The sequence below is a fragment of the Indicator indicator genome, chromosome 4 (assembly GCF_027791375.1).
Source record: "Indicator indicator isolate 239-I01 chromosome 4, UM_Iind_1.1, whole genome shotgun sequence".
Taxonomy (NCBI): domain Eukaryota; kingdom Metazoa; phylum Chordata; class Aves; order Piciformes; family Indicatoridae; genus Indicator; species Indicator indicator.
Window position 1 is genome coordinate 47,113,860 of NC_072013.1, and position 21,909 is coordinate 47,135,768.

General features: G+C 39.4%; 1 protein-coding gene across 2 annotated transcripts in view; it reads left to right on the top strand.

Annotated features, from left to right (window-relative positions):
- The window catches only part of DCAF5 (DDB1 and CUL4 associated factor 5), a 69,877-nt gene that overhangs the window by 27,030 nt on the left and 20,938 nt on the right, over nucleotides 1-21,909 (top strand). For both annotated transcript variants that reach the window (XM_054400073.1, XM_054400075.1), the window contains exon 6: nucleotides 9,048-9,261. In XM_054400073.1, the coding sequence (XP_054256048.1) occupies nucleotides 9,048-9,261 (214 nt within the window). The remainder of the gene's footprint in view (nucleotides 1-9,047; nucleotides 9,262-21,909) is intronic.

Genomic DNA, 21,909 nt, shown 5'->3' on the forward strand with positions numbered 1-21,909 from the left:
GACCAGGTCCAACTTTGGTGTATTTGCCCCAAATAACACAGACTCTAAGTTTGATTTTTTTTTTTTTTTTTTCCCCCCCATTTGTTTTCCATTATTTCTTAAAACTTCTTTTAACTTTACAGCAAGTGTGCTGCCTAAGTTCATACGGATTGAATTATTATTTCCTGGAAATCTTTGGGATGTGTTTTGGATTGTAATAGCATCTGGGGAGTGGTAGTTTTTTGGATGTTTCTTGGTTTTGTTTTTCTCATTGTAACCTTAAATAAATCTCCAGATTGTTTGCCACAGGTTAAGCTAAAATAAAATTAGTTTAGTGTTTGAAACACCCAAAATAGTCTCCTCTGCCATTCTGGTAAGGGGTCACTGAAGAAAAAAGGGAGTACTTGCAAAGAAGACTTTTTGACGTTGGGCAAAGAGAGATGATGACAATCATTAAAGCTTTAGTTATGCTAATGGATTCAGTGGTATTTCTGGGAAAGAGCACTTTCCTGCTTAGAGATTCCTTTTCTGTGGTTTTCTTTTTCAGCCATTTGATGCCTTTTTTTTTTCTTTTTTCTTTTAAGGACAACAGAAGTGTTGCACTAAAGTTACAAAATACATAAATTGGTGAATGTATTTCTAGATATTTTTTACTCAGAAGCAAGTGATCTTTACTGGTCTGAGTACCAGCTAATAGTCTAAAAATACTTAAGTACTCTGCCAAGTATTGTCTGGTATTCAAGCAGGTGCTGTAGTCGTTTTTGCCCACCTTTCATGTCTTATCCTTTCTACAGAATTAACTAGGACTGTACAGTAGGAGGTCCCCTCTCACTTAGCTTCTCTTTTAGATGTACACATTTCTTACCCCATTTGCAGTCCTGCTTTCTGCCTGACTTTGTCCTTCTTGAGATGGGAGGGTTTAGCTTGTAGTTTTTAATCCGTAGGCTATTATTCAGGTTAGTCCACTCATGGTGCAAATGGAAGATCACTGAAGTTTTTTTTCAGTGATAGGATGAAATACTTTTTTTACTTTCTTTGAGCATCCCTTGATTTGTTCATCTGACATACAATTGACTTTTGGAGTACTGAGGGTCAAATTGTATAATAAAAATGTGTATTGTTTAGTAGCTTAGCTTTTAATTCTTCATTATTCTCAGGGCCATAGTGACTCCTGTTCAACTTTTCCTGTATTGATTTAGTAGTTTTCTCAAGCTTTCATTAGTTAAAATAACACTATCCATTGCAGACAGTTAGCCCTTCATCATATGCAGGGGGATTTTCTGAGTTGAACATTAAACTTTTTCACACTACCATTATTCTCACACTAGCCCTGCTTTGGTTCTGGCCAAGCACTTTAAGCCAGATGCTGACCTGTCCCCTTGCTCTGTGGGACCCAGCGTGCTCCCAGAAGCAGCACTGGTATTCCGGTTTATAGTTTGCAATAACAGAAGTAGCTTGATGCAGTAAACAAGGGTTCAGGAAACTGTTTTTTGTTCCAAAGTGCTGGGTAGGTCTGTTGATTGACCTCACTTGCCCTCAGTTTTTCCTGTGTCAAGGAATGGGAATACTGCTTGCTTCAAAAGCCTCATGATGCTTAATGTTTTTATTGGCTTTGAAATTCTCTACCACACAGGTCTTTCTAAAGCAAGAATTTAAAGTGCAAAATACTGTCCTTGTAATGCACATTTTAAAAGTACACAATTGTAATCTGTTCAAATTTAATGGGGTTTTGTGGCCTTCTTTCTTAAGGAAATAATTCTGTGATCATAGAAGCCTTGCTTTAATCACCTTTAGGCCTCATTTCAAAGAGAAGGGAACTAAAAGGAGGATCAAAGGTGGTGCAAGAGATACTTTTGTTAATTTTTTTTTTTAATAATTATTGGTGACTGAATATAAGGAGAGATCCTGTTAGTGCATTTACTGGGAGAACATCTGAAATGCTAGTTCAGCCTTATGTAAGACAAGGGAATTAGTCTTTGAAACATGGGAAACTGTGATGGAACCAATCTGAAGAGACCAAGTTGTGCGTGCAGTTGCATTCAATTAGTTGTACATAATTGATGTTCAGCCTATAGCTATTGGTGAAAAACCTTTATCGATTCAAGACTGGACTGTGCTTTTATAGGAGCATCTTGGATCTTGCCATTTTTTCTATCAGAAGAAAGGCCTAATTGTTTGTTGATGTTCTTTAATTTCGGTGGTTTTAGCTTTAGTAAATTAAAAATTCATGCAGCTTTGCTGGGGAAAAGGAGGGTGGGTGCATGTATATTACTGAATGAGAGAAAAATCTCTGGCTGATGTTGCTCTTCTTTCCTAATGCAATACAAGAATCACAGCACAGGTGTGTGGGAAAAGCTGCTTTGTAGGATTGTGGTATTAATATATAACTGTTTTTGCATAGACACTAAGGTGTGAAAATGGATTTACTCTTCAGGATGAGCTACTAGCTTTCCACTTATTATTTTTCCAAGATTACTTTCTCTGGTGTCTCTGTTCTTCGTGTTTCACTGACTTAGGTGTGTGCTTCATTTTGGCAACAACTTCTCTTTGTTCCATTGGTCTGAAGGTCATCTTCCCATGCCATGTCTAGCTGTGTTTGCATCTTCTCTGTCTAGTTATCTGATGGAACCTACTTCTTTCTGTTTTGCTGGATTCAGCTGGGCAGTGTTCTCTTTCACAGTCTGTACTCCATCCTCCAAGGTACTGTTTCTGACTAGGCTGAACAATGGACTCACTGTAGAATTTAGGGATTAGAAAAGAAGAAAAATGATTGGGTGATTTAACTAGCTTCCTTGTAGACACTTACTCTTTGCTTTGTATGCTCTACTTTTTTTTTTAATCTGGCTAATCTTTTAAATATTTTTTTTCCTGCAAAACTATTTTACTGCCTACTTCATCTGATTTATTACTTATATTACAGTAACTCCTAAATGATTGAAGCAGAGAAAGAAAACAGTACAGCCCACTCGTTTGCCTGTTGACCCAGATCTGTAGTTAGGGCAAGCCTAGGACAGTAAGAATGTTTGGGAACAAGTTTGTAATAAGACCAAAACAAACCTTGGATAGAGGCTGGAGTAAGATGTGAAATATTCAAACAAGAAGGAGATTTTTTTTGTTTGTTGTCATTTGTTTGTTTCATGGCTGTAATGTCAGAGGTAAGGCTTAAAAGTAATACAGGTAGGGGGAAAGTTTAGTATATACTTTATGCCTCTGCTCTTGTCATCTTATTCAAAATACTGAAATTCTGTAGTGTTTTTTTGGTTTGGGTTTTTTTTCTTCTATGGGTCGAGGCAGAATAAAGGAAAACGACACTTTATGGAGAACTCCCTGAGATCACTGGTGGAGCAGCATTAGCATTGAGTGATTCAGTTAGATTATAAGAGCCAAATCACACAAGCCTTTGCTGTTACAAGGTCTGACTGCACTGGGTATGTAAATCTAGTGATGTATGATGTTCTCAGGGCTCCAGATTCTGAAATCAGTTACCAGATAAGAATCTCTCATATTAAAAATGTTAATAAATTACTGCCCTTCTAATTTGGAGGGGAAAGATGATGCTTCTGTTTACTTTAGTTTGCTCTGCCCAGGAGTTTATTAGTGATGGAGGATTCCTTTTTATGCTAATTTACATGTTCCTGACCCTGACATGTAAAGGCAGAAGTAATGACATCCTCTTGACCTTGCAGTATCTTCACTCTAAATTCCCGACTTTCCTTTTACTTGGTGGATGCAGGAGGCTTTTCTTCTTGAAGAAAAGCAAAAGATTTTTAGTTTTGCTAACAATATGTAGCCTTTGTTTTAGTTGGTTATTCTTTAAAGTCCAAGCACATATCCTTTACTTCTTGTTAAGGATCATGAGGGGATGTAGTTCTTGTAAAGGTAGTGAGATAATCAGAGATGGTGATGACAGCATTTGGAGAAGGGTACATGTAAAGGGGGGTGGGGGTGGGGCGGAAATCCTGAGGTATGGCTGATGGACATTTTTAATCTTATGAAACTTCACATTTCTTAACTCTTCACATTTCTTAACTCTTCTGAATAAAGAGAAACTCACATCAATTTTGAGAAGACCTATCTGCTTTTTCAAAAAAGTTCTCTTGATAGTTGTGTGAAACCTGTAAAAACAAAACAAACAAACAAAGATGTGTTCATTGATCTTGTGCTTGCTTTCTATTATTGGTTAATTTGTCTCTTTCTAAGTCAAAATAATTTTGTCTCCAGACAAAATAAGAACTGTGTGGATTTCTTTACACACACAGAATAACTTTCTTCCAAATAAAACCCCAAACATTCCTGCAGTTTTCCAGGCCAAGATTCTTTTTGCCAAGTTTCATTCCAGTTCTTTTTACACGGTTAGAAGTTCCTCAATTTTGTGGTCACAGAAATGCTGACAAACAGATTTGCATGCAGTAATGTGTATTAGTTACAAGCATTCAATTCATTTTTTCCTTTTAAGGTCATTCTTCCATTAAGTTAGTTTCACACACTGCTGTTAATGATACCAACACTTTCTCCCTTCCTTCCTTCCTTCTCCCTCTTAAATAGCACTCATTTCTCAAGAACAACATTTGTACTGCAGTTTGTTGTCATATGTGTAGCTTATCAAGAGAAGCTGCACAATGGTTTTATTTAATGGTTCTATTTAATGCTGTCATGCATGCTGCTTTTATTTTATTTCCACCAATACACTGATCTTCTGTCACTTGTAATAGCTTCTTTTTGTTGCCAAGCTAACTTTTGAATGGTTTGGCTTAAGCTTATGTTGCCACTTAGGCAGTCAACTTTTCAAAAAAGGATGAAATAACGTTTGTTTAGAAAAAGAGAGGAGGAGAGGAAACGCTTGCTTCAGATACAGAATTTTTCTTCAAGTTTTGAGTGCAAGTTCTGCTATTTCTTCCCTTACCCCAGTAGCTGCCAGTAGAAAGGGATTTATTTACATTAGCAGTGCTACTCTTGGACTGAAAGCCTTCCATTGTTTGGCTGAGGCGGTATTTGGTTAACACCTGAGTGCTGCCAGTGTGCAAGCGTATCCAGCTACGGAAATGACTGTATTGCACATAACCGTCCATTCTCTCTCTCCTCACCCTCCCTCCAGCTCCAGCATGTGTGTTTGGATTGTAATGTTCTATCTGTGAACTAAATATTTCTCTTAATCGTACAAAATGAGCTTCTTATAAACTCAGAAGTGTGTATGTCTGTCTTTATATTGTTTCCAGAGCTGGTAGGCAACATCAGCATTCCATAGCTGGCTGGCTGAGCCAAATTTGGAAGCAGACTAAATCCCAGAGCAGTCTGGGTCTGGATTCACAAAGATAATGCCCCTGGCAGAAAGGACACCATCTTGTTTAGACATGCCCCTTTAGGCTTGTCTTCAGATTTCTTGTTGTCATAGTCTGTGTCTTCTAGAAGAGAGTATTGCTTTTAGTCTAATGTGTCAGTGAACTTTATAGTAACAACAAGAAGGTGTTGCCTCTGAAATTCCTTTGCTAGAGTGCACAATAAGAAGCAGTCAGAAGTGGCAGTTCTAACATGAGTAATATATCCAAGCATGTCTACACCACCCTATGTGTAGTCCTGTGTGAAAAAATCCAAAAGCAGCACTGACAAAGATACAGAGCAGCACCATGGCGCAACTGGGAAAGTGAGAGTCATTTGAACACTGAACTACCCTTCCTCTTCCCACCTCAAAAGAAAGAGCTCTAGCTCTGCTTAGTTTGAAGGTCTATAGAGCTTCTTGTTTCAGAAACCCTCTTTAGTACTGGGGGGAAGCACCACATAAATCGCCTCCAGTTTCTTTTTTGGAGCCAGATGACTGCTCTTTTGATGGAGATTAAATACTCTAGAAGATATCTTGGCTTTATTTTTTTTTTCCTAAAGTCAGTATGGTGCTCTGTAGGCAACTAAATTTTGTTGTGGATGATACTGAAGTCTTGGGGTTTCTCAGTAGCAATCATAGACAAGAGATGTCTCAAATCCTTTTATCCTCCTTGTATTATAGGTTCTTAGCTTTTTCACTAAGATGGAGCTGCATTCCTTCCCCACATCAAATTTCTGGCCATATATCTCAGACATTGTCTTATAGGGAGTAAATACTTCTCCTGTTTGCGTTGCAAAATGGATGTTTGGGGGTTTTGGTTAACTTGTCTGTCATGCCCGTCTGACTACCTACCGCTTCTTTTCATAGCTAGTTAAAGGAAAAAGCTCTAATTAATTTAAATCCTTTCAAAGAGGCAGAGAGGAAGCGAGCAGGACACAGCACAGCAGGGAAACCAGCCACTGTATTGGAATATGGTGGAACTAGAAAGTCTGATTTTTGGGGACAGAATTGAGGCAAGTGGGGAAGTCATCAGCATGTTACTCTTGTATAAGAATGACAAATGGCTGTTTGAGTATTTCTATCAGCCAGACTTAGCACACTGTCTCCTTTTATTAGTGTGGAATTTGAGGGGTTTGTGGACATTTTGTTTTTGATTTTGTGGTGTGTTTTGGGTTTTTGTTGGTTTTTTGTTTGGTTGGTTGTTTTCATTTGAGCCAAGTATTTAAGGAACTGCAGCATGAACTGCATGTCTTGTTATGCATGTGGCTGAATTGTGTGGAGTGTATGAGGCAGGCAAAACTGTGGATCTTTTGAGGGGTCTTAACTATGCGGCTTCTTGATTCTAGACTTGTGTGTGTGTATGATAACTTTTGAAATCCTAGCTTTTCTTTCTTCATTTAATTCCTAAATTAAAATATTCTGTTAGAGCTTTGTTGCACTGGAGTTACTGAAACAATACAGAATTCAACTCCAAGAGGCCTTTTTGATATCATTAACTGCTATAGGAGCTTAATAAAAACATCTGTAAGCAGAATGGAAGCTAGTTCAATATTTGCACTATTACTACTATAAAACGTAATCTCAGCATACTTAAAGCAGGGCATAATAACAGTAACCATGGGAGCTTTGCTTGAGGATTTGAAAGGATGGGGCATCTGGTAGGTTCACTTGCTTGTAGGCAGGAGAGAATTCCAGGCTGTGGTTTAGATTGAGGAAGAGAATAGGCAGCTGATGCATATATTGTGGTGTTCTTATCTGTAGTGGAGAACTTCTGTATTTTTGTAGAAAAATTTACCTTTCTCAGACAACAAAAGCCAGCTGTATTTCTTCTGTGTGTCTTTGGGGTTGAGGTATTGGTTGGTTGTTGGGTTTTTTCTTTCTTTCCTTTTTTTTTTTTTTGTTTGATTTGGGCGGGGGGATTTTTTTCTTTTTGTTTTGTTTGTTTAATTGTTGTGTGGTGGGGTGTCTGTAGGGTTTGCTTGGTTTGGGGTTTTGGGTTTTTTTAAAGAAAATGGAAACTTTCATACAAAGAATATTTGACCTATAAAAACCTATCAGGAGAGGAGGAGGGGGAAGAAAAAAAAGTCATGTGTGTTTGGGGTTTGTTGTTTTGGGTTTTTTTAACACATGACTGAATATTTTGAGCTGGCTGAATATTTCATTGATCTTGCTGAACAGAAACTAGTGCTGATGATCCTAGGTAAAGGTTCTAGTATTAACTTTTTTATTAAAATCCATAAACACTATTAAGAGAGGCTCAGCAGCTTTGCCTGTGAGGAGGATAATGCTTCCACATGAGAGAGCAGGACTCTTCATGCTGATACAGGCATTCTGAAGTTTTAGTGCCCAGTTTGAAGCTCTTTTTAGGGGGCTTTGAAAATGTGACTTCTGGTTCTTTTGTGGCACCCTGGCTCTGACTGTTCAGTGCATGTATGTGAGAGCAGTCTTTCTCATGTATTCATCATGTGGAGCCTTCTAGTTTGTTTTTGGTTTTATTTAACTCTTAGTTAGGAAAATAGCTTTTTAACTTCACAGTATCTCATACAATGGTGCATGCATCAGCCTGCCTGGAATGTGGCTTCCCATCCGTGTGGAGTGACTCATTTTTCGCAAATGTTGGGGCAGAGAGTTACATCAAAGTACAATGCATTAAAGTCCATGAATGGACTTCCCTCTGTAAATTCTATCCTGGCATGCTTTGTCTGATCTAGAAGGTGCATAGAAGTCATAGCTCTTAAGAAGATTTAATGGGCATTGCTCAAAACCTGTTAACAAAAGGTCAAGCTCTGCTACTGTCATCACTGAACAAAGTAGTGATAAAATGTCTTCCTTTGTCACCCTTTCCACAATCATGTCAAGTACAGGGATTGAATTGAGTCTTGGTTAAAGAAAAAAAGCCCATGCAAAGCAAGATGAATTTAGGGTGTACTTTTATTATCTTTAGTTTCCTGGATGGTCCAATTTCCATGTTCTGTTTTTTGTCTTGTGTCTGTCAATAAGAACTGATACAAATACTCTAGCTTTGGTCGAACAGCTTTATATGGTACAAGGAGACTGGCTAATTCCACCATGTGAGAATTTTAGGTGATGGTGTCATGTGGTGGCATAATTGTCTTGCCTACTTAGCTCATCTCAAATTTGCTTCATCTAAAAGTATTGCCAAGTGACTTATTTTAGTTATTGTCTTGCAATAACTAGTTAGTAAGATGGTCTTTTATTTAAGACAGCTGAAGCTGATTGTGGCGTTCAAACATCCACATGTTGCCCTGTGGAAATGTAAGTAGAAATGGAAATGAGTTAATGGTCAGAGTATCTACAATCAGAAAATTCCATCTGGTGCCAGGCAGAGAAAGAAAAAAGTTTGGGCTGGCTGGACTTAGGCACCAGCTGAACAAAAAGAGCTGAGTGCTGGTATGGTCATTCTCAAATGCAGACATCGCAAAAGTGCAAGAACAGCCTTTTTAAGATTTGGCTTCTGTGCAGGAAATGTACTTGTTATTAACAAAATTATGTGCAGTCTTTATTTACTCTTCTGGAGACTTGTAGTCTTAGCACTTTGATAGTATGTCATTCAGTTTTTGAACCAAATTTGTTCAGGAATTGATGCTTTGAAGCAGAAACTAAATAAGATTATATTTTACTGGGCTTGTTTGATTGAAATGAAAACTGAGGTTAGAGACAGAGTTCTGTATTTAAGCAGTTCAGTTCATATGCACAGTCCATCTCACTTGTTTCCTCTGCCTTACCCCAGTTCACTGCTCCGATACGGTGGAAACCTCTCCCTTCAGAGTGCCATGAGTGTCCGGTTCAACAGCAATGGAACTCAGCTGCTGGCACTGCGTCGGCGCCTTCCCCCGGTCCTCTATGACATCCACTGCCGGCTGCCTGTCTTCCAGTTTGACAACCAAGGGTACTTCAACTCATGTACTATGAAGAGCTGCTGTTTTGCAGGTGATCGTGATCAGGTAATAAGCAAACGGCACTCTCCCACATCTCCATGGTTTCCATGAGTGTTTGAAAACACCTCTGTAAGGCTCTTTTTCTGATGCAGGAGATAAAGCAGGAGGCAGGACATATGTAGGCTTGCCTCACAACAGTTCTGCAGTGTAGGCTCTGAAAGAAGAAAAATATGTACCAAAGCACATGATAAATTTTACCTCCTTGTTTGATAGGATCTAATACTTGGAAGGTGATATTCACAAGAAAAAAATTGGCATAAGCCTTTCAGGTCAAGTTAATATGATTTTAGAACTATGAGTAGATGATATCTATATGTAAGGAAACATGTTCCTTTCATTTCAGTTTTGCTACTGAGTGCAGTAGAGGCAATCCCACAAAACATAAATACTGTGGATTTATAGAATTATCGATTCTTATTTCAAATCACAATGTTTCTCCTTTAATACTATATTACTGGATCAGATTAGAGGGTTTTTGTTGTTTTGTTTTTTTTTTTTTAGTTCATTGTTCTGTAAGTGGTGATAGCAGGTGGCTGGGAAGGAATAGTTTGTTACTCCAGTGAGGCAGCACTCTGTCCCTACTATTAACCACAAAGACATAGATCACACAAAGTGACTAATAGCAGTTTGTATGAGCTGGATATAGTATGTAGATGTAGAGCTGGATATAGTATTTAGACAGCTGCATTTAGTAACCACTAAAGTGTCTAAGGACAAAAATGTATTTTCAATCCATGATAGTATAGAATTAAGATCTGAGAATTTTACCACTATTAACAACATTCCTGCCATCTGAATTTGGTCGTGAATTCTATTGCTGCTACTGCAGGAGGCAGAGTTGAGCTTCTTTCAGATTGCAAGTAGGAAATATATTTGGATCACTGAACTTGAGGAGTGTTTTTCTGAGTTTTGCATAGTTTTTGGCAGAAGGAGTGTGAAAATGCAATAATGAAACCATCTTAAAAAAATGAGTGGTTTACTACAAATAATAGGCAAATATAAAATATATGGATTAAGAAGAAAACTGCTGATGATTTGTAATGCATTGTTTAGCCTAAAGATGATACTCCTCTCTCCTCTGGAAGTCAGAGTAGACCTGTGTATACTCTGACATACAGTTTAGCTTCTCATCTGTTACAGAAGATGTCTGTTTTGCTTTCTGAGCTGTTTTCTTATGAGTAGGGTGTTACTTTAATGGGAAGAATGTGGCTGTTCTGTGTTGGGCTGATGAGGTACTTTGGAAGCCTGCGTTTTTAAAAACCTCGATATTGTTTTGGCTTGATGGGCTTCCTGTTCAGATAAGTAGCAGTACATAATGCTACTAAACAGCTAGAAATCAGAACAAAAGATATTTATATTCCTTTATAAATGCTGTAAGAAGCTAATTGGGTGGATGAAGTTTAATACAGAACGTTAGAGAAATGTGGAATTTGACATTTAAACACCTGCTGGTACTCATCCTCTAACTGGAAGGGAAAAAAATGAAGTTGCAGAAAATGCCAACATGTGGTCCAGCTGCATATATCTGTGACTGTCTGGTAATGCTCAAATCCATCTGACCAAGACTGTCAACACTATGGGTAATCCTTAGGGATGCTTTTAATGGAGAACCCAATTCCAACTGCGGGTGTATCTGGAGAGGAAGGTTAGAGCTGGAACCTAGTGCAAGATACACAAGATGAATTAAAATTACAGTCTTCTTGGAGTTCTGCCCTTCTATACAGCTACTATGCTTTTGCTTTTTGGTGAGTTCTGTGAGTATGAAATAATGCATGCAGGACTCCCCTTGTAAATCAGAATTCATCAAAAAAAAGAAAGAAATCTGTTTCTGATTTAATCTGGTTCCAGGCTCCTCACCCATTTCATATTGCTGTGTTTGCCTTAATAAAGAATGTCTTTCATTCCTGATCCATGCAAAGTGAGTTTCACGGAATTCCTTGCTTGTATTTCCTTGTAGGATCAAAACTTCATGTGAGCTAATGCTCATTTGAAGGGATCTAAGTATAAGCAAGTTGTGTTGAAATTATGAGCGGCACTTGTGGTAGGAAGGCTTCTTTAGAAATTTTCTCTCATTGCAACTCTAATTTCCATTGTCTTCATTTTTCTCTTTTCATCTTTATTAACTGATGGCTCTTCCCCCCCCCCCTTTCTTTTAAACTGTCTTAAATAGTTAGGTTTTAATACTTCATACAGAGCATAGTAATTTAAAAGTTTGAGTCTTCTGTGTTGAAATAGTTGAAAACTATTCTGTGTTGTCTGCACAGTTAGTTCATCTGATAAAGTTGCTGCAATTCTATATTTTAACCCTAACAAGAAGGGGGATATCCTTAATTCCTCAGGGGTTAGAATGCAGTTGCAGAACGGGGGAGGCCGTTCTTGAGACCTTTCACTGATTTAACTTCCTAACCTGGCAGACGCATTATTGCTTTTCTGTGTTAGTGACACTTGGAGGGCTCTGGCAGGTGTTTAAATGCAATGTAAGGAGGTGATCATAGGGTGTGTGAGAGATGGAGAGATGGCTTTTCAGTGCTGTGAGATTCAGCTCCTTACAGAACTACAGCTTTTGCTGATACTTCTATCAATTTTTTATTCAGGAAATGGTTTACTCACAAGAAGCTTTCCTCTAAATTGTGACCACCAGGGTTTAAAAACCCACAACTGTTAGTATCTTAGAACTTCCCTTCTGAAGTTTACTGTAATGCAGTGGTGAAAATCTTCAGAGAAGGTAAATATCACCATGTTCCATATGAAGCTGGCGATTCTGGAATGGTGAAAATGAAAGAGTCTGATCTGCAAATACAACTGAAGAGCTCTCTTAGAGATCACTCTTGATGTTTTAAGATAGTTCAGTTCCCATAGTGATTGGATGTGTTATTCCTACTTTGACAAAGTGTGTGTATGTTAAATTAACACAATTTCTTTGCACAAATAACACACACAAACTTCTAGTTGGAGAACAGCTTGGTTGGTTTGTCTGTTGATGGCAGTTAGGCCCCTGATCTTTTCTCAGCACTGTCATTTTAGTGTCTACAGGTTATGACTTGGATCCAGAACTCCTGACTTGTCACTCTAAACGGAAACCTGCTAAAAGCAGGTGTGCAGTGATGTGTGACCAGCTCATTTTGTTGAAGCATCTGTGATGAAACTAGATTGAACTCTTTTAACAAAGAATGGAATGCTTTAGGGAATAACACTCAGATTCACCTGTTAATCCTACTGATTTATGTTGTTTTGGTTTTTTTTTTTTTTTAAGTGTAGAAGAAAACATTCTGAAGTGCTTAGATGGTTTTGAGTTGTTGCAGATATTTTGTGGGGGATGGGGGTTGTAGCACAAGCTAAGTGACAGGGATTGTGGAGGATGCAAAGCTTTGTTTTTGTGCCCTTGCAAACTGTTGTTTTCTTCCAAAGGCATTATTGACCTGGTTTGAAAGTCAACAAGCAACATATGCAAGCATTTTTCCTAGGAATGCCATAGCTGGACTTTTCTTGGGTTTTAGAACTACAAAGCTTGAGAGGCAATATTTAGCTGGTGTTTCATTTGCACCCATTTGTAATTGCCTTCATTTGCTCCTCTCTGAATTGTCTTTTGTCCGTGTCATGAGTGTAATGACCTCCTCCACATGCCACTGATACTTCTTTTCTTTGTAGGAGAGTTCTGATGTTGGTAGATCAGTGCATTCAAAAATGGACGCTGTTTGCGTTACCTGGCAGATCACTTGACTCCTAGAACTGTGGAAGGGAGGAGGGTAAGATGGATTAAGATGACTCTCAGATGTCCACTCCCTCTGTTGGTTATAGAGATGTGAGAGCATAATTTATCTGTTCTTCTGGTACAGGCATCCAGGCCCAGACTTTTAAAGGCACTTTGTTTGTGCACCTGACTTTGCCCCTGTGTCCACAAGTGTTTGTTTGCAGACACATCATAAAATGTACGAGAATCTCAAGCTGCATCAAGGTACTGGCAGAGTTTCCATTCTTCTTGTTAGCATTAGAATTTGAGAAGTGGTGTTAGTTGCTAGGCTGCTATGGAAGTATCTTCTTGGATCTGAGGATACAGGAAGTATTGAGGAGCTTTGGGTACCCAAACATGTTCTTTGTAGGAGCCTCAGAGGCTATAAGTGATGGGCAACAGCAAAAAAGGAGCCACAAAGCACAACCTCCTCATCCTAAGTAAAATAGGCCAGAAGCTTTCTTTCCATTATCAGGAGTTGTTGCCTGTCAAAGTGGTGAATGCTGTCAGCTCATTCCTTTTTTTTCACTGTGCGGATAACGTGAGGCTCTGCAACACTTGTGGCTATAAAATCAACTGCTTATTGCCTGCCTTAAAAAGGGTGGGGATGGGAAGAAATAATTTGTACCCTGTGAATCAAACAGAAAATGTCTTGACTCTGGCATGCCCTCAGACATTACATCAGCACTCAGCCTTTTCTGTTGACATTACTCTGGTATAGGAGAGTTTCAGGAATGTTCTACTCGCACTACTGCAGACTGCTCCAACTCCCTATAAAGTTACAACCTTCATTATGTTGAAGTCTGTGTTCTAAATAGCCCTGGTTAGGAAACCATCCAGTTTTTAGCAGGACAGAATTATGACATGAACATAATCCTTCCAAGTTGTATAGGTGTCTTACTTTGTGAATGTGTATTGCCTTTGTTAAAGAAATAGAACTTTTCTTCTGTCATCTAACTTAATGGCCATTTATTTCAGGAAGCAGTACTTCTCAATGTCTAGCTTTAAGAACTAAAAAAGAAGAAAGGGATTTTTTTTTTTTCTTTTAAATAATGAGATTCCTGTGCCTAGAAGACTTCTTAATGAATAATGGCTTATTGCAGTCAGCATTTCATAATACATGACAAGTACAAATATCAAGTGCAAATACACTGCTATGCTTGGATAAAAAGAAAATCAATGTCTTACTCTATATTAAATTGGCTTCTTTAAATTGGCTTCTTTGAGGAACTACTGATGAGGTTGTATGTTGTTTTTTTACTTTATCTAAATGGCAGTTTAAATCCCAGCTATATGCATAACATTGCGTCCATAGACAACACATAAATTAATAATGTATTTGCCTATGAAATTATTTATTTCCCATTGCTTTTGGTAATTGACATGGAAGAGAGGTGCACTGAAAATGTCTTTTCAGAGTCAGGGCTTTGGCAAAAGAGGCTGAAAGTCTTCTTTTAACCCTTCTTACTTTGATCACCTCTTCTCCCATTCCCCAGGGCGTTCTGTAGCCCCCAGCTCCTGTCTCTTCTTTTACATTCCTGTAAGCTCTTGGGGAAAGTTTTTAGACCTGTGGACCATAATGAATTAGCCCAAATGGACACATGCTGAAGGTGATTCTTGTGGAGTGGAACTCTGACTTGGGAGACTTTCCTCATAATGTGTCACAGGAAATTCAGAGATTAGTAGATGCCTTGACTGGGGAGAGGGAAGGAACAGTGAGCAGGAATGTGCTGCTAAAAGGGATCCACAATGGATGCTGAACCAACCAGTGTTCCTCATTGAGCTGTTAAAACTAAGCTTTGTCTAGATACTGAAGAAGTGACTTAATCTTGGAGGGTTTTGACTAATAGAATGTTTGATTTGGCACTTTGAAAAAGGAAAGTAACAGATGGCTGAAGAAGATGAGGGCAATTGGGATATGTGTGGTTTCAGCCATGCATAGAAGAGTCCCCTTCATTCACTCAGATAAACATGTTGCTTTCTATGGAGTGTAATAGGAATATTTTCCCTGCCATAGAAATCCACAAGAAAGCTTTCTAAGTTGCTTTTGTTCATGAATATAATTGCTGTTATGGCCTTTCTGCGTGGCAAAAAGGCAGCTGTAAAAATGTTGGATTATTCCTGATGATGCTTCTGTAAGCATTTGAAACTACCGCACACAGAGTTGGCTGCTTAGAAGATTAGGGATTTAGGGAGTGAGAATACAAATTACTGGCTTTGAATTTTATGTGCTAGAAACAGTTTGTGTTTCTCCAGTCTGCTGTGTCATAGCTTTTCTTTTTCCAGTTCACATGAGATAGGCATGCTTCATACTGAGAAACAAAGTTTCCGTTGTAAAGGCATTTGGTCTTACCTGCTTCTCAGGCTGAGATGGAAAAATTTTAAGCTCTTTTTTATGCCTGTTTCAGCCTTCCTGAAGTAGTGTTTCAAATGGTGAAGATTGTAAACTGCTGTTCTAGCTAGTACAAAAAAAGAGAGCTGGTTTCAAAGTCAGAATGTTTCTTTAGTTCACAACATTGTGATGTTTTAGTTGAGTTTACTCTTTAAATTTGTTAAATACTCTGTAAAAGATAAGGATGTGTTGCAAAGCAGTAGATAGAAGATTGTAAAAGTATCCTTTCTTGTAGGTAAATGAATTTCTTAACGACAAGTTTTCCAAAACTTGTCTCAGGATTAGCTCTCCTAGTTATATCTCTTCTTGCTTTAGGTTTTGTTGAGAGGCAGCAACAACAGGTCACTAAGCCCACTCTTTATCTTCCCAACCCTACAGCCTGATTAACAGCCTTGGGGAGAGGAACTTCATAGTTGGTAACAAGTGAGAGCTTTTAAAAGGAGAAGAGGCAGTCACTCTGACTGGAGTTGCAGTCTGAAGGTACAAGTGAGGCATTGAGAGGAGAGGCCCTGTACCGTACTTGGGCTGTACTACCCACCTGACTCCTATAGAAGCTGGTTGAAGTAACTTAGAAGAAATTATTGAATGACTCTTTGCAATTTGTATGAGGTTTTACTGTTCCAGCTGCTGAACCAGACCACACCACTGTGTCACGAGTGCCGATGTTGGCACAAGGGATGTAGGGGTGAACATACCTACTGAGGAGGTGAGCAAATGATCATTAGAGCAGCTTTTCAATCTGTACCCAGTGGGAACTGTACTAAAAGCCTGGATTCTTCAACACAAAGGTAACAGCTCTAAGGAAAGATCAGGAATCACGAAGAGATGGAAATTCTTGATCATTGGACTGCTGTTTATTTCTCAGTTGTTTAAGGAAATGAAAGGAGTGCTCTGCTTTATTGGAAATACTCAAGTTTTTCCTTTAATTCCTCTGGTGTTGTCTATCACAAACAAGCTGTGTTGTCTTGCTCATTCCTTGTTTGTTTGCTTCTTGATGGTTTTTGAATAGGAAAAAGTATTTTCGTTCTTCATAGATATCTTTGCCTTATTTCCCCTCTGGATAGTGGGTACTCTTAACAATAGAAAGATGATTTGAAAGTAAATCTGTGGGATTTCTACCTGCAGGAAAGGCAGACTTGACAGTAAATTCTGATCACATGGTAATTTTTTTTTTTTAATTTGTGTAATGGATCAAAATAGCAGGGGAAGTTTCATTTGTAAGGAAGATGTGTAGAGCAGTTTTTGCATCACAAAAGATTTTTGTTGTGTTCTGTCAAACATTTTTCGTGCAAAATATGTAGTGTATAGCAGGACCTGCATTTGCAGTTGCTGTTTTATATATACATAAGCACAGAGGAAATTGTGTATGTGTATATGAAGTGATGTTTCTTACTTTTTGCTTTTATTTGTATCTTGCATTCTTATCCCCTTTGAAACAGTTCTGTGATAAGATTGTACTGATATCATTGGATTTTGTTGGGTTCAAGGCCTCCTGCATTCTTCTTGTTCTCCTCTGCATTACAAAAGACTTTTGGAAAAGTTATCTGTGTCATCTGGTTCCTTGTCTGGGGCCAAAAGTACAACAATTTCTCTGGTATATGTCATGAGTAAGAGGAAATTTTGTGGAAACGGGAAATGCGTATGCTGGAAACTGAAATAAAGCTTGATTTAGATAAAATTTTGTTAAAATACTCAATATTCTGTAGCACCTGAGAAAATGGAGCTTGTGGGATTTTCAAAGCTTTCAGACTGGCAATGTTAAGAACAAAAATTAATTCCCCAGAGTGGTAGTGCTCTGCAAAGTGCAATGCTAATGCTACTGTTACAAGACTATAGCAGCAACAGATTAGATCTCAAATTATTTATATCAACTGCTGTAATGTCCATGGGGAGAAAGAAAATGAGAAGAGTTACAGTGGAATGAGTGGGGAGCTCTAGTCTGAAGTAATTGTCAGATTCCTGATGATAGTTCGTTTGAAGCATTTTATGCATGCTTGAAGCTCAGACTGAATTTGTGTTTTCTCCAGCAGCAGACTCTAACTATGCCTGAGAGTTTTCTTCCTTCTAAGGCAAACTTCTGAATCAGCAGCTTGTAGTCATCTGGAAGCCTTTTCCTGTCATTGTTGCTAGCAGCTAGATGTAGAAGCTGATTCTTCCCTTCTGAAAAACTTACAATATTAATTACTAGAAACTGTTTTTTTCTGTCCAATGTCATGTTCATGTGACTATTGCAAATGTTGATTTTGGAAGTCCTGGTGAGATACAGCAGCAGAAATGCAGAAACAGGTGGTTTTAATATTGGTCTCTCCTCCCAGACATCAGACACTGTGTGAGGAGAGGAGCTCATATGCTCAGGTCTGATTCAGAATTCAGCAGTGCACTGCTTCAGGAGCTTATGTTCTGCTTGGAGTTTGTCTTGTGTGGGGGAGGGTAGAGGGAGAGGTCATGCTGTTCTAGCCATTTGCTAATCTCTGTGAATGCTCATGGGTTCTGCCTCTTTCTGGTTTGCCTCTGTGATTAGATTATCTGGGCTTTTGTTCTTAGAGTGAGTGTGTAGAAGGTACTCTGCTTGCAATTACGTTTTGCACATCTTCTCAGGACCAAAAATCCTTGGTCACAACTGAAGTGGAGTCTAAGCATATGAGGTCTGACATTCTTTTATCTACCCCACCCCAACTCCTTTCTCTTTCCTTTCTGTTCTTTCCTTTTAAAAAGCCTACCCTGTTCCCTCATGATTTCAGCATTATTAGGGAGGGGTTGGTGCACTTCATAGCAATTACATGTTTGAATTTTCTAGCAGTATGGAGTGACTTTTTGCATTTTCTCAATCCTATTCTTTGGATTTCAACTAGTGTGGAAAAGACAATTGCTGATTGTCTTACCAATAATAAATTAATCAAAGTGAAGTTTTCACAGATGATCATGTAAATGTCCTAGTAATGTCAGTCTGGCTGGGCTCTCCATAGGCCTTAGCCTCCCATTGTCTTGTGCAGAGAGTACTAATTGAAACTGAGTTTCTTACTCAAATGTCATGAAAGAGGCATGTTTCTGGCTTTAGTAGCTTGGGTGTCTCCTCTTGAAGCTTCAGCTGGCACATCTTTCTTGCAGTAGCTACAGTCATGTAGTTGTGATTCTGGCAGGCTCTTGGTCTCTCTCTGAAAAGCAACATTCTATTTCTCAACCTCCTATCACCTGGTCTTACAGAAAATGACAAAAGAAATGTGTTTGGGAATTCAATTCTGTATTGTGAGAACAGTAGGAAAGCATGCACTCCAGAGGTATCCTAACAGGAAAGGAGAGTGGAAAGCAATGCTGGCTGCCACTGTGACAGTAGTAAAATGGCAGAGATACCAAATAGTTGGCTATTTTAGGGAATATGATCTACTTATGCTAACTGTTGGAGAGCTATCAAAATAAAATTTAAATTAATATAAAGTTTGCAACTGGCAGACCATTACTTACAATATCAATCTTGTGCAGGTGACTTCATCAGGTAATGCTTTTGGCACTTACTGATAGATCTGAGTTGCAGAATTAAACCTGTAATTATTTCTTTCCAATATATTTCTTTAAATTCCCTGGATTGTGACCACCTCAATGTATGTAAGCTGGACAAAGAGGAACCTAATGAGGTTCAACAAGGGTAAGTGCGGAGTCCTGCACCTGGGAAGGAATAATAAACTGCACCAGTGCAGGTTAGGAGATGATCTGCTAGAGAGCAGCCCTGTAGAGAAGAACCTAGGAGTCCTGGTGGACAAGAAGTTATCTGTGGGACATCCATGTGCCCTTGTGGTGAAGAAGGCAAATGGTATCCTGGGATGCATTAAGAAGAATGTGTCCACAGATCTGCCTCTACTCTGCCCTAGTGAGGCCCCACCTGGAACATTACATCCAGTTCTGGGCCTCCCCAGTTCAAGAGGGATGTACTCGATAGAGTCCAGTGGAGGGCTATGAGCATGACTTAGGGACTGGAGGACTTGCCTTATGAAGAAAGGCTGAGAGACCTGGGGCTGTTTAGTCTGGAGAGGAGAAAACTGAGACGGGATGTGATAAATGTATGTAAACAGATGAGGGCTGGGTGTCAAGAAGAAAGGGACAGCCTCTTCTCACTTGTGCCCTGTGACAGGACAAAGGGCTATGGATGTTAACTACAGCACAGGAAATTCCACCTCACCATGAGGAAGAACTTCTTTAACTGTAAGGGTCACAGAGCACTGGAACAGGCTCCCCAGAGAGATTGTGGAGTCTCCTCCTCTGGAGACTTTCAAGTCCCATCTGGATGCATTCCTGTGTAACCTGCACTAGATTATATGGTCCTGCTCTAGCAGAGGGGTTGGACTTGATCTCTGGAGGTCTTTTCCAACCCCTAAGATCCTGTGATGTGCTGAACTGCAGCTTATGCCTCTGTTGCTTACGTTTGTCTTTCCATTTGCAGTTTCTACCAAGCTGGTGATATATGATGGAGTGGAGACATTTCAGATGGGAGTTTTCCTGGCACTGCCCGCCTCTCCCTTCCTGCCCCTTAACCCCAAAACTAACCCCAGTCCACCAAGACAGTTACTTCCCTTTTTATTTTGGTAATCTTTGAAAAAAAAATAATAGGAAAGATTTCTCTGGAGATCATCTGGCTTAAGCTGCTTTTCAGAGCAGAGCATATTCAAAGTCATATTAGGCTGCTCAGGGAATTATCCAGATAAATTGGCCTTTGCAAGGGTGGAGATTGTACCACCTTTCTGGTGCCAATTTGCAGTCTTTGTTACAATTCCCTGAACTTGCTGTTCCTATGTGCTCAGCTGGAATTTCCCTTGCTGTGACTTGTGACTGTTGCTTCCTGAATGTCCGCTGCATGCCTCTAAGAAGTGTCTGTCCCCAGATGCTGTGTTCCTTCAGACACTGGGAAACTGTTGAAGTCCACTCTGTCCCTTCACTTCTGGCTAAATAGGGCCAGGTCAGGTCCCTTAGCTTTTCTTTGCAAGTCATGGGCTTTCAGCCCCAGTGGCCCTTCTCCACTCTGTCCAATTTGTTAGTGTCACTCTTGTATCAGAGTTTCAAACTGGACACAATACTCCAGGTGTGACTTTGAAAGTACCAGGTAAGGGGAACGATAACTTGTCTTGGTGTCCTGGTTACGGTCTTGATAGTGCAGTCAGCTTTTCATTAGTCCACATCACTGCAAGTGCACTCTAAATTTTTTTCCTAGACAACTGGCCGTTGAGCTTTACAGGATACACAATGTGTTCCTTTGCAAATCAGCTTGGAAGCTGACTTGAAGAGTCTCACAGACGCTTCGTTGCCTGTAGATAGGTAATGCGTTTTTTCTGTGCTGTGTGCCTGGTGCAGGATATCTGAAACCTGTCCTTCTCAGGCCTGTCATCACTGGTAGGTTTGTTTGATTTATGACATAAAGTGCTAAGTGACTCTCATGTTGAGGAGTTGTTACAACTTGTTTGTTAGTTTAAAAAAAGGGTGTTATGGGCATAATTTCAAGAAACTGAACTTTCTAGCTGTTTTGGACGTCTCCGTTTCCTTCCACATTCTTTAGCAAACCAGTTGCCACTTCAACCATAATAATCATAGAGTGGTTTGGATTGGAAGGGACCTTAAAGACCACCTAGTTCTAACCCCTCTGCCATGGGCAGGGACACTTTCAACTAGATAGGTTGCTCAAGGCACTGTGCAACCTGGCTTTGAATGCTTCCAGGGAAAGCAGGGGGGACGAGGAGGGGCGTAGCTGTTGAAATGACAACACAGCAGGGTACCAGCAATCTAAGAGGTTCCTGGAGTGCATCGATGATAATAAATGCTCACAATTGGCTACATCTTTACAACTTTAAAGAAGACTTGTTGGTTGGTTGGTTGGTTGGTTGGTTGTTTTTTGTTGGTTTTTTGGTTGTTTGTTTTTTTCCATGTAGCATTTCTTATGAAACAGAACATATTAGAAGTGCTTTCTTTCTGATTATTGGGAGGTTGCCTGGAAGGTATGAGCCCTGGTTTGTGTAGTTTTGGGACAGTGGCTCAGCCTGCTCTGGGCTAACATTTATGAGTAGTTACCTGAAAGGGAAGTACATATTCCTGGCACCATCAGGTCAGTTTGGCAGAGGTGAGCTACCTAAGGGCTTGAATGTATTGGCTTGTAGAATTAACTTTCTGGCTTGGAAGGTATGAGTCTGAGTGATGCAGAACTACTGTCCACGAATTTTTAAGGGAACTTTTGTTTGAATGCTTCTTATCTGTCGGAAAACGAGCAGAATTGCATTCATAAGTGCTTACATCCTGAAGAGAAAAAAGAATGATAGATTGCATCAGTAGGAAACCAAAACAAGGGATTTTAGTGGTTGTTTATTGCATATTTGTGGCTGGAAACATCCAAACACTGCACAAACGTAATTAGCATTGCAAGCAGAATGTATGTGAATTTATAGCAGTTGTCTCCATGTTAGGGTATTTTTTGTTGTTGTTTACTTGTTTCTCAGTCCTGTGTTATTTCAGGACTTGGCTCTTCGCTGCTTGACGTTGCTTTGCCTGATGAGTT